The sequence below is a fragment of the Macaca nemestrina genome, chromosome 6 (genome assembly GCF_043159975.1).
Source record: "Macaca nemestrina isolate mMacNem1 chromosome 6, mMacNem.hap1, whole genome shotgun sequence".
Classification (NCBI taxonomy): Eukaryota; Metazoa; Chordata; class Mammalia; order Primates; family Cercopithecidae; genus Macaca; species Macaca nemestrina.
In genome coordinates, this window is record NC_092130.1 from 28,408,222 (window position 1) to 28,420,738 (window position 12,517).

Below are 12,517 nucleotides of genomic sequence, written 5' to 3' on the forward strand. Positions count from 1 at the left end.
GTCGATTGTGCTTTCTCTAAGTAAAAACCAGCCTAGAGGCTGAAACTATTTGGTGTATTTAGAAGAATTTTCTGAACAAATGGAAGTTGCTGTTCCCACAGAAGTAATTGTGCTGGAAGCAAAATGTCACTGGAAAATGGAAGGCTAGAGTTATATTATAGAATTAGGTGCTCAGAACAACGTGATTGATGGTACATACTCTCATCAGGGTGACTGGAGCCCTACACAATTCACTGTGCAATTTCATAAAATACTCATGACAAAAAAGAAAGTTAGAGATGGAAAGAATTATATGTCCCAATTCCTTTAGTTCTCAGGGAGGAACTGTGGCCAGAGGGAAAGGGACTTGTCCAAAGTCAACAGTAAATTAATGTCCAGCCTAGACAAGAACTGAGAATTCCAAGTCTCTTATCACCAAGACAACTTTCCCTAAAATCAAATCAGAGTTACACCAACAGTGTACAAGATACACTATAATGGTACAGGATAATGTTCTCTTATTTTATTTTACTAGGGACCAGAACTTACCAATTCCATTATGATATTGATAACATTTAAGACTAAAAATCAAACTAAAAATAAATTAAATAACAGTACATAAACTGGGCAAAACTCGTGATATGATATGCAAGTGATTTTGGTTTGGAGAATACAGCACTCTGTCGTCACATCTTAAACACTACCTGGGAGAAAATGGAAAGTATCAGAAGGACTTCTTAAACTGGGTCAGTTCTGAGCAAGGCCTAACTTTACTCTTAAGTTCCAAACAGCTTCTTCTCAGGGTAAGTCATGGACATGGGCTACAATTTGAATTCAAATAGTTGTAGAAAAGATGGTGCCTTTGGTTAAAAAGTGGACACATTCAGGAGGCAGAGCACAGCTGAGATCAGGTCACCCTTTGTGTAATTTGCCAAGTCTTTATCTGAGCTATGTTCATAATTTTCTTTTCTCTCCTTATTTATTAGAATGACATCTGTGACTCTCAACCCTTCTCCTTAAGGACAGAAATCCCTCTAAATAATAATATTTATAATTAATAATACTAGCAAATATGAATAACATGTATTTAGAACCTACTATATGCCAGAAACTTTTCAAAAAACTTGATATGTATTAACTATTTCATCTTTATAGCAACCCTATGAGGAAAGTACGATGATCATCCTCAGTTTGTAGATGAAGGGACTAAAGCAGTGACCTTACCAACCTAGGAACCCTTTAGGGCACCTTGGCAATTCAAGTTCAAAGTCTTCATACGGAGAGAGACAGTGGACAAACCCCTCCAAAGACGTGGCAGGGTAGGATGGAGAAAGTAGATAGAGACGCTGAGGAGGAAAATTGAGGGGCTCACCCCAAATCACAGCCACGATGGAAAGAACTTGACAACACACTTCTCTTTCAATTCTTCTACCCAAAGTCCTGATTTTCTTTCCATTTAACATTATGGGATTAAGAAGAAACAAAAGAGAAGAAAGAGTATTGAGCAAGATATAAAATGAACAATTAAAAAATAAAACAAGAAAGGGGAGAGAAATGTGGAGATAAGCAGAGTAATAAAGAGGGAAGAGCGCTCAACTCAGGTCTACTCTGGGTTCCACCAAGGACTCATTCTGTGAATCTCTTTCTCTCTTGGAAATGCATTCTTCTCATCTGTAAAATGAATTAGTACACTGTACTAGAGGACTTCTAAGATCGCTCTCAACTCCATCATCCCAGGATTCAGAAACAAATGAAGGAAAACGAAGAAGGTAGAGAAACCAGAAGGGAAAAAGAATGCAGGAGGAAAGAAGCAAAGGTTTAGGAGGAATGATGACAGGAGGAGGAAACAAGAGAGAGAAAGGAAGACATTTTCCAAAGCAGTTGGAATCTGCTTATCTTGTTGAAAGAAAAGGAAGGATCATCACATCACGAATTCCAACAATAAAAGCTTTCTCTTCATGCAACTAACTCCATGTTTCTTGCTGGTGGGACCCATGGTTGATGTTGGTAGGAGTCTAGACTGATGTCTACAGAATAGGAGCCTGAGTAGATACCTGGGAGGAGGCAGGATGCTGCCTTGTTCTCAAAGCCCAGGAAGGAAGGCTGCTGAGAGAGCCCTCAGAAGGGCGGCCCTTCCTCCTCTTCCTCACCTCTTCCTCCTTTTCCTCATCTACCTCTTCCTCCTCCAGGTCAGATAATGGACAACAATTATTAGCATATTCCCAGGCTCTGGGAAAGTCCTGGGGAAACGACTAGTGAATGTGCCCAAGGGAGCTGCAACTGCAACATTACAGCATTGTGCCTGCTAGAAAGAATCCTGGGAATCATCAAAAGGAGAAAATCCCAGGCAAGAAAGAGACCTTGCAAGGTCATCTTCTCCATCTCTTGCCTCTGAGCATCCCTTCCCTAATTGCCCAGGGGCTGCAATCCAAACCAAAAGATATAGCACAGAATAACACTCAGTCCTATCAGCTAATCTTTTCACAACTGTCTGAGCCATCCCAGGCCTTGCGACCTTTGTAGACAAAGACAGTGCCTCCAATTGATTGAACTCTAATGCACATGGCACAGTGCTGGGCATATAGTGGGCTCCTCGAACCCATCTGATATTTGATCCACAGGGTGACATGGTTTATTAGCTGTGTGGTTCTAATCTTTCCCCCAATAATGTCTATTCTATTGCTTAACATTTCAGTCTAAACATTCTTCCTTTTGTTTATTCCACTGCTCATGTTTTAAAGTCCAACCTGTCATTTGCCTAAGGGGACAGAAATTACCATGTACCTGCCACTGCAGAAGTGAAGTAAAATACTCACCCAGGAGGTGACCTTTCCAAGTCTAAAATTTTTCCCAATGAAGAAGTGAGTAGGCAGTGTCACCAAATAAATGAGAGCCACAGATATAAATAGAAAGATTATAGATAATTTTTCACTTAATATATAAAGAGCAACTTCTGTATACCAGCTTCTTGGCTAAACAATTTATCTATAATTTTTTTGTAAGTCTTCTAAAATTAGGCCATATTCTCAGTTTATAGATGAAGAAACAGGCTCAGAGAAGTTAAGCAACTTTCAAGAACATCCAAGTAAGTAATAAAGTCACAGTTCCAGCCCACTCCTCAGCTGTCATCCTTACAGCATGCTACTGAGCAGAAGTTCAGCCTCTCCTTGAATACTTCCAGTGACAAGAAACTCATTATCTACTTAGGCAGCTTCTTCCATTATTGGGTGGCTCTAATGGTCTAAATATTCTTTCCTCACATGTATCAGGCAGCCACTTTGCTCTTTAAAATCCGACAGGCCTTCCCTAGTCACTTGGAACAAGTCAGTGGGCTGTAGAAGGTACTCAAACTGTAGAATTAGAAAGACCTGGCTCCATTCCTACCATTCCATCTATTAACCACATTAACTGTCAAGTCACTTCTGCCTCTGTGCCTGTTACTTCATCTGTACAATAGGAACACAAATATGTACCTCGTGTAGTGTTTTGGAGAAGAAAAAATAAATACTATTTGCAAAGCTAGATGTCTGGAAAATAAAAATACTCAAATCATTATTTTATTAAGTTGGGTCCCTCTTCTCCTAACAGCCCAACCGACCAATCCCTTCTGCCTAAGTCTTCTCTGAGCCAAACACCCACAGAGTCTTTAATTATTCCTTACAGGTCAATTTCAAGTTTGTTTACCAGCCCAATTGTTCCCTTTTGAACCTGCTCCAGCCTGTTAATGTCCCTCTTAAAATGTAGGACCTACAACTGAATATAATAAATTAGCCAAGATGTGAAGTATAGCCCACATCCGGTATTTCCTGCATTCCTGACTCAGTCTTCAGATTTTTCTGAAGTTCTTAAGAATTATTAGGTTAAACTTAGGTTGGCATAAGATTTTAGTGCAGATTATTTGAACCTTATTTTTCTTTGTAATAATTGCTAACATACTCAGTAGTTCCTCTGTGCCTGGCACTGCAATTCTCACTTGATACATATTTTCTTGCTTCGCCCAACAATTCTAGAAAGTATCCCTATTATTACCTTTATTTAACTGATAAGGAAACAAATTTGAAAGTGTTAAATGATCACACAGCTAATAAATCAGAACCAGCTAATAAATGGCAGAATCAGATTTGAGTCCACCATGCTATCCTACCCCCCATTTCGAGCATTTAGGGAATGCTTACAAAATGTAAGTACTTTGAGGGATTAAAAAAAAAAATGAATATGACACAGGCAGAAGACATACGCAGGGCAATTTAACAGAAAAGGAAATGCAAAGCACGAAGCGATGTTGGGCTTCTGAACAATCTGTTACTAAGAGCTCTTTCTCCCCTCCAGCACGTTCCAATGTCTACAATTTCATGGGCAATGTGAGTCAGTGGAGAAAAAGGGAAAAAGTGGAAGCAGTCACCTCTCTCCTTTTCAACTTTTACTTACTCGCCGTTGCCTTCAGCCCTTGCCCCTAGCACACTGCCTTATGAAGAATTAATTTTCAATGAGAGCCAAGTTGCTGGTCCTGGGGGATGGGGAGGGGCTCCTTCACTCTGCTACAGCCTTTCTGTCTCAGAAATATTTCTAGCTTTGACTCAGCAATTTTGCTTCTAGGACATGAACAGAGGTTTGTGACCAAGGGGGTTTTTCCAGCATAATTTATGATAGCTAAAAATTGAAAATAATATAAACGCCTATCAACTGTGGGAGAGCAAAATGAATACTAATTTTAAATGACTGCATATGCCAGCCACACACTGGCATATGCACTCATTTAAAATTGTGTTTCTAAAGGTTTAATAGCAATAGAAAATGCTCATTTAGAATCTTCAGTCAAAAAATAAAAGAGGAAACAACACTGATTATAATCTGTAGAGGAAAAAAATCCTGGAAGAAATTTAGCAATATGTCAACAGTAGATATCTAGATAATGCGATTCCCAGGTGGGTTTTCATTCTTTTCCTTGAACCCCATTGTGTTTTTCCAATGTGCATTTTTTGCTTTAATCATCAGAGGAATTTTTTTTTTTTTTTAAGAATTGAAAGAATCTGGTCTGAGGGTAACCAGCCAACTTGTGAAAAATAGTTTTTGCCACTGGACAGTTTCCATATGTGCAGCAGCAATTACTACTCTGTTACCATCGGCTCATCTTAGTCCTATTGATTGAAATGCCAAAGTAATGCTATTAATTTACTACATAACAGATAAATTACTAAGAGCATAGTAGAACTACCTGAGATTGCTGTGGTACTCTTCTAGAGTCAGAGTGGGTGGCCCTTCTAGATTCCAATATAAAGCACAAAAAGCTTCTGGAAGTTCATATATTCATCCCCCATCACATAGCCTAGATCCACCAACTCTCTTTAAAGCCATAAAAATTGTATTGAACATGTACACTGTGCCATGCACCAAAGTAAGCACTGTAAAAAAAATGCTTATTCCTTACAAAAACCTTATGAGCAACAACTACTATCACCCTCATTTTACAGATGCAGAAACAAAGATTTAGACAGAATAAGGAACTTGTCCAAGGTCACACAGCTAGTAAAAGCCAGAGCCTGGATTTGATGCCAGAGTCTATGTGCTTAGCCCTGGAGCATGCCGTTTCAGCCAAAAAACAAGTTCTTATGCTTTCTTCCACATTATTTTAAATAGTAATTTAAAAGTTAGAACAGGAGCTATCTACACACTATGGATGAGGAAGCTGAAGGTTACACGTAATAAAGGACTTGCCCAAGATCATACAAGGAAGAATTGCAACAGGTAGAATTCTGCAAACCAGAATCTCTGACTCCACATCCACAGCTTGTTGCATTTCCAAGGTTGCTTCTCTTTGCCTCTGAGACATGCAACAAGTGGCAGAAGGCAGTGGGACTCAGGACCCCATTTGGTCCCCCTGTGCGTTAGAAAGAGGTGACCTGCTGGAGGATCTTGAAGGTACAGGGTAAAAAGGACAGAAATCCCAAGAAGAGAAGAAAACCTCAGCAAGGACCCTAGAGCTCCTTTATCCTGAAAGGGTAAAGGGGCATTGGCCACAAAGCCTTGTCGTTTCTTCGTCATCCATCACTCTTCCTTCCACCTCATTAAGTCCCACAGGGTGTCAATGATACTTTTCCTGAATTCTCCTAAGTGAATATTCCTTCTAGAAGGTTATACTAAACCACAGAAGAGTAGAAACTTAAAATCATGCATATTTGAATTGAGTGAGCTGTTTTAGCAGATTTGAACAGCGGCTCCAAAACCTATGCCAAAATTTCACCTCGATTAGATTTATGTATCAGCTCTGCCACTAACTCACCTTGATTAAGTCTATCAATCTCCCCAAGTCTCAGTTTTCTCATCTGAAAAATAGAAAAGGAAATGTTTGATGCTTCATAAAGTTGTTGGGAAGATTAGAACACCCGTATGGAACAGTTCTTAACTTGTGGATGGCACCTAGAAAGTATTTGGTCATTGGTAGTAGCCTTTGCTATTCTCAGTTAATCTCTGAGTCAGTTTTCTTATCTATAAAATGGAGATGATAGTCTTGCAGGGGTATAATATACATTTATTAATTTATAGCAGGTGATCAGTGAATGTCTTTTTTAATGCACAGGATGACCAGGTCTCATAATTCTATGACTCTGCTGCTCACTTCTTGCCCAAGACTTTGGAACCTGCTGAGTGAAACAAAGAAGTTTCACCCCGCTGAGCAAAGCTGCAGCTCTGACTCTGTCTTAAAGGATTCAGGGGAATCAACAAAGGCTATTTAGAGAGCATTATTAGAGCCCTGGAGCATCCCTAAAACTCTGTATTTACATGCAAATACCCACTTCAGCTAAACCCTATCAACTCACAGTTAAGTGTTCACTTTCTGAAGACCAGTCACTCCATTTATTAAAGGCAGCTTCAGGTTTTAATCCAAATTGCCCTTTCTACAATTTAAAATCATTTCTTCCTCAGTGCCTAGTAAGGATTGTTTATTTTCTGAACATCCTCCTTTGAATCATAGTCTTTGGATGCTTGAAGACCACACACATCCAAGCTCCACTCCTATGAAACCTCTGTTTTCTCTGGGATAAATACTACAGTTTTGCTGATGCATTTCCTATGGGTTCATTGCAACTTGGCTTTTTTTTTCCACTATGAGTTTGAACTAGTATAGACTTGGAAGGGAAAAGTGGTATGGTTTTTTCTAAAGGCCCTGGATATTAAAGCACTTACTTGTTCTCACATAAGTTTTCCTCTACTAGTTTGAGAGCCCCTGGAAAGCAACGGCTATTGCACATTCATCACTGATATAGTTAAGAGAGAAGTCTGTAAGGTCAGGTGAACCTGGATAAATTATTTAATCTCTATGGACCTCACTTTTCTCATCAGAAAAACAGAGGTAATTATACCCCAACTCAAAGGGTTATTTTGGGGATTAAGTATTGCAAATAAAGCTTTTGGTGTAATGCCTAGTACAGTACTTTATAGCCACTCAATTAGGGCTGGCTGTTATTATTTTATTTGCAACCTCCTCTAACACCTAGTACAATCTCTGACAATATAATAGGCACTTCCTAATTATTTTAAGTAAATAAGTAAATGAAATAATAAACTAATGTGATCTAAAATGAGATTATCAGTACCTAAAAGTACCTAATGAATAAAGTTGACTAACCTGAGAAATGAGAGTTTATTTCCACAGCATCTGTAAAAGTACTGTGGCCTTCTGCCATTCAAACACCTGCAGTTGGTAAAGGCAGGTACTATTTTCAAGATGAGTGAACTGAGAAAAAGGCAAAACAAAAGGCAAGTTGACTACAGATCAAGTGTGATAGAAATGATGTAATAAACAGTCGAGAAGGTTTTTCCATATCATGACTGGTTCTGGGGAATGGCCAAGGAGTCAAGCAGAGGATAACCCAGACCAGACCTGGAGCCCTCCAGTTATGTTATGGTTCTACCATCTGAGACTGAGCAGGCCTCCTACCTCTCAATTGAGCCTCGCTGTCATCACCTGGACATGGAGATGCTGTCACAGGGCAGATGTGAGGATCGAATGTAGTGATGGATTTAGAAGTGCCATAAAAACTGAAAGTGTTACATGTGTGCAAGTGACTATCAATTACATTGTTCCCAACCCATACTTTCCAATTCCCAGAGCTCTAAAATTCCTAGTTTTAATTCCAGAGTTATGAGGAAACAGTTATATCATGAACCAGAGAGGCTCCTCAGAGGGACTCTGCAAATCACTATCACTCGGAAGAGTCAATATATTATAGTGATTAATACCATGGGCTTCAGAGACCAGTTGTCTCATGGGGCTACCATTTACAAACTGCATAACCTCAGGTAAATTTTCTGAAAATGAAAGTGTCAGCTTCCTCATCTGTAAAATGGGGATAATGATGTCATCTTCATGGTATTGAGAAGAGATTAAATACAGTGAAATATGTGAAGTATCAATGAATGATAGCCATTACTGTCATTAGCTAATATCATGTCTTCATCTGTTTTTATCCTGTTGCTATGTCTCCTCATTATCTATACTCCCAGGCCTTTGCAACCTCAAATGACCAATGCCTGCTGATTAATGCAATCTTTTTTCCTAAAACTTTCTGTCCAGAAGCCTGGGCTCCATTCTGTACAAAGGCACATTTCTCCAGTGAGATTTATCTGATTAAAAAAAAGGCTGCATTGAAGGTAATGAGAGCCATTTGCTCTTCTGTCCAACTTGTGGGATGCATGCTGATTATGTAGGGCCTGCTAAGAGCTTTCCCTCAGTCAGAGTAAACCCAAAAGGCCTGTTCTTCCACACTCAAGCCTCTGAAGAATCCCCCTGGATTCTTCACACTGTAACTCATCTGAGGGCCACTTGATGCCCCCAGGCTTAAGCCAAGCATTCTTTCACCATAGGACCAGACTGCAGAATAACACTGAAAGTCAGAGGCACGGGAAAATTTTTCCGAGTAAGACACATAGACACAGTTGGGGCAAAGTGAGATGGTTGTGGTAGAATTATAAATAGGGACATAAGGAAGCAGGAATGTAGGGTTTATGTGTAAACATAGGTTTGACCTAGGCCAGTGGTCCAAGACATTTCGTGTGAATACCACTGAAAGAAATGACTTTTTCTCTTATTTTTCTGCCTTGTATTTTCCCTGAGGACATTAAATATTTTCCCAAGGGGCTGACTAAGAGTATCAGGGCCAGAGTTTAGAACTCTTTGGACTCCAGTCAAATCCTATCACTGATGCCAAATAATGCTGCACAGCTAAATTAAGCTTCCTCTGGAATTTCAGGTATAGATCATCCATTTAACAAATATTTATTGAGCTCTGACTGTGTGCCAGGCTCTTCATGAAAACCATGTTTATTGAGAGCCTGAAGAGACATTTGTGAAAATCATGATTTCAGGGTTTTGTCTATATAACACCTTGATGGCCCCAATTCTGAGAAAAAAGAAGGTTACAGAGCTGAAAGTTTGGCTTGAACCAGAAAAGACCAGGGCTGTCCTGACTCCAGGCTTCACACATGCGCATAGAGTAAGGAAGATGAGAAAAAAGAAAACGTCAATGTAATGTAAGCAAATACAGTGTGGAATGCCAGAGCTGGAGAGATCAAGTCACAAGCCACAAAATTGATTAAGCCTCACTTTTCTCACCTGTAAAATGGGGACAGGCATCCCTGCCTCTCAGGCTGTTTGGAGGATTAAACGGGATAAAATATGTAATGTGCAATTCAGAGTCCACATTAGGAATAGCAGATGCTCAATTAATGTCATTTCTTGCCACCAAACAAGAAAAACAAGAAACTTTTTGAAAATAAAGTGGGATGCTGTAAGAGGTAAAGAGACCCCCTCATCAGGTGAATAGATTTGATAATCTACAGGAAATCCCACCCTATAGACCAGGCTGAGGGATTTAGGATGTTGTAGCAGGGCCAGGACTAGAGTGAAGCAGGTGAGGCACAAAATTTAAGGAGGTGCTCACTCTCTGGTTCCTGCAAGTGCAGGATTGGCACTTATGCAACCCTGGGATGGAGTGCCTCCTTAAATTTTGCTAGGTACCTCATTCACCTTTCTCTAGGTGGCCCTACTTTGTGGGGATACATACGATAAGGCAAGAGAGTTAGTGGATGGAAGGCTATCCAGAGGAAAACATGGAAACTGATGCTACATAGTATATGGGATCCCTAGAGGACCAGACTTCCTCAGGTGCAGAGGCAGAACCAGATGAGATTTTAAGGTTTAGTCCAGCTCCAAGAATCCAGGATTTTACATTGCTACAATAAGAAAATCATATGCAAATACATGTGCTTCTTATTCAGATAAGGGTTCCCTATAGGGGGCAGTAATAACTGTGGGAGGTAGGACAGGAAGAGGGAGAGGTGTCTTGCTCCCTAAGACCCTGAGGTGAATTGGGCTCAGGGCATGCCAACTGTGACATTCTGTTCCCAGGGGTGCTTAGCAGATCATGAAGTGACAGTAATAAAATGTCAAGCACTCCCTGGCCAGCCTAAGCCCCTTACTGCAATCAGATAAAATCAGAATTGCACAGCTGGCTGGGGGAAGCCAGATGCTGACCTGATGATCCAACTCAGGCAAAGCTGAGGGTGACCAGCAGGGCCCAGGCTGTACGACAAGCCCCAAGTCCCTTGGGATCAGAGCCAGGGATAGGAAACTGGCTCAGCCTAGAAAGCCAAGGGTGCCAGCCCAGCTCAGCCCCACCTCTTCCCAGAAGACCAGGACACCCACCCACCCCTCCTCACCATCCACTATTTCTTTTTCTTTTTCTTTCTTTTTTTTTTTTAAGAGAAAAGGCATACAAATTTATTAAGGTACAGGGCTGGGGACCACAGAATAACTACCTCAACCCCTCAGTGGGGTACAGAAGCTTATGTACCCTTTCTCAGAGGCAAAAGAGGAGATGGGTAATGTAGACAATTTTTTGAGGAACAGTAAATGATTATTAGGGAGAAGGAATGCACCAAGGAGAAGGAAATTAACTTGTAAATGATTCTTTTTGGAATCTGAATGAGATCAAGAGGCCAGCTTTATCTTGTGGGAAAGTTCATCTAGGTATAGTTGCATTCTTCAGTCTTCTTTTCTGCATGCAGTAGATAATGAGGTAACCGAAGGCAATTGTGCTTCTTTTGGTAAGAAGCTTTCTTGGTCATATCAGGAAATTCCAGAGAAAGTCCCTTCTTGGCAGGTTTACTTAGCGCTGGTGTACTTGGTGACGGCCTTGGTGCCCTCCGACACCGCGAGCTTGGCCAACTCCCCGGGCAGCAGCAGGCGCACGGCCGTCTGGATCTCCCTGGAGGTGATGGTCGAGCGCTTGTTGTAATGCGCCAGGCGGGAAGCCTCACCCGCAATGCGCTCAAAGATGTCGTTGACGAAGGAGTTCGTGATTCCCATGGCCTTAGAGGTGATGCCGGTGTCGGGGTGGACCTGCTTCAGCACCTTGTACACGTACAGGGAGTAGCTCTCCTTGCGGCTGCGCTTGCGCTTCTTGCCGTCTTTCTTCTGGGCCTTAGTCACTGCCTTCTTCGAGCCCTTCTTGGGCGCAGGAGCGGACTTCGCTGGCTCCGGCATGTTGAGGGCGAACTACGAGTCGAGGCGGACTAACAGCAGATCGAGAAAACGGGAAGTAATCACTATTTCTTTTTCATTTAGAAAAAGACAGCCCACAGGCAATGGGGCAAGAGAAAGCTTTCTCCCCTGAATACACAATTTGAAAATGGCAAATGTTGGGTCTTTCTAAAAGCACACAGAGGCTACAATTAATAAAACTCAGACGAATTCTCTAATTAATCCCTGCCTTACCCCAAATACTGCCTTCCACCACTAAGCCACCATAGCAGTCCAATTATGCCACCTAAGCAGAGTGGCAACCTCTTATAATTTCTTAAGTACCTAAACTATTCTATCTACTGGACAATAAATAATTAGAGGGCAAAGGCCAGTCAAATCGAATTTTTAATTACTACTACCTGCCAGGCACTGAACAAGACAGAGCCTACCCGCAAGTGTTTCATCTTCATTTCTCATCATTTCCCATTCTCTTCTCTCCCTCCCTCCTTCATACACACACTAAACTCTTCTTTCAGTTCTCCAAGTTGTCTCTCACTTCTAAACTACACATGCTGTTCCTTCTACCCCAAACACTCTTCCTCCTGTATTTTTCCAGGCCAACTCCATACCTAACCTTCAAGTTTTACTTAAAACGTCATTTTCTCCACAAAGCCTCTTGGAGACTTCTTATCCTCTCACCAAGTGTAGTTGGGTACCTGTCCACTGTGCTTACTGAATTCCTCAATTATAGTGCTGACCGTGCCTCAAACTCCTTCATTTTCACAGTGTCCTCTTCCTCTTCCACCTCCCACCTCCCTGTCCTCAATCTGCACCTCCAAGTTCCTCCTCCAGCTGTATGGGTCCTTCCCTTGGTTGCTCTCAGCCTCTTAGTCCCTCTTCTGCCCCTTTTCCATCCTGACCTCCTGGACTTCTCTGCTCATGGTGAACTGGAGAGAGGGAATCGACTAGGGGGATCCCCTCTGCTAACCCAGAGTGGTTCTTGGGGGTGTGGTA

At 41.3% G+C, this 12,517-nt stretch overlaps 2 protein-coding genes and 1 long non-coding RNA gene across 6 annotated transcripts in view; 1 reads left to right on the top strand and 2 right to left on the bottom strand.

Moving 5' to 3' along the window:
* The window catches only part of LOC105466837 (uncharacterized), a 68,955-nt gene that overhangs the window by 37,436 nt on the left and 19,002 nt on the right, over positions 1–12,517 (bottom strand). Inside the window, exon 1 of one of the 3 annotated variants that reach the window (XR_011624567.1) lies at positions 6,260–9,585. The exons of the other annotated variants lie outside the window; for them this stretch is intronic. This is a non-coding gene — a long non-coding RNA (uncharacterized lncRNA). Of the gene's footprint in view, positions 1–6,259; positions 9,586–12,517 lie in introns of those variants that run through there. 3 annotated transcript variants of the gene reach the window in all.
* Positions 1–12,517, top strand: part of LOC105466838 (glycine receptor alpha 1) — a 103,385-nt gene that overhangs the window by 14,973 nt on the left and 75,895 nt on the right. The gene's annotated exons all lie outside the window — the stretch shown is intronic.
* The window catches only part of LOC105466836 (histone H2B type 1-J-like), an 88,389-nt gene continuing 86,892 nt past the window's right edge, over positions 11,021–12,517 (bottom strand). The window contains exon 6 of the mRNA XM_071098188.1: positions 11,021–11,553. Coding sequence (XP_070954289.1) covers positions 11,144–11,524 — 381 coding nt within the window. The 5' untranslated portion in view covers positions 11,525–11,553 and the 3' untranslated portion in view covers positions 11,021–11,143. The remainder of the gene's footprint in view (positions 11,554–12,517) is intronic.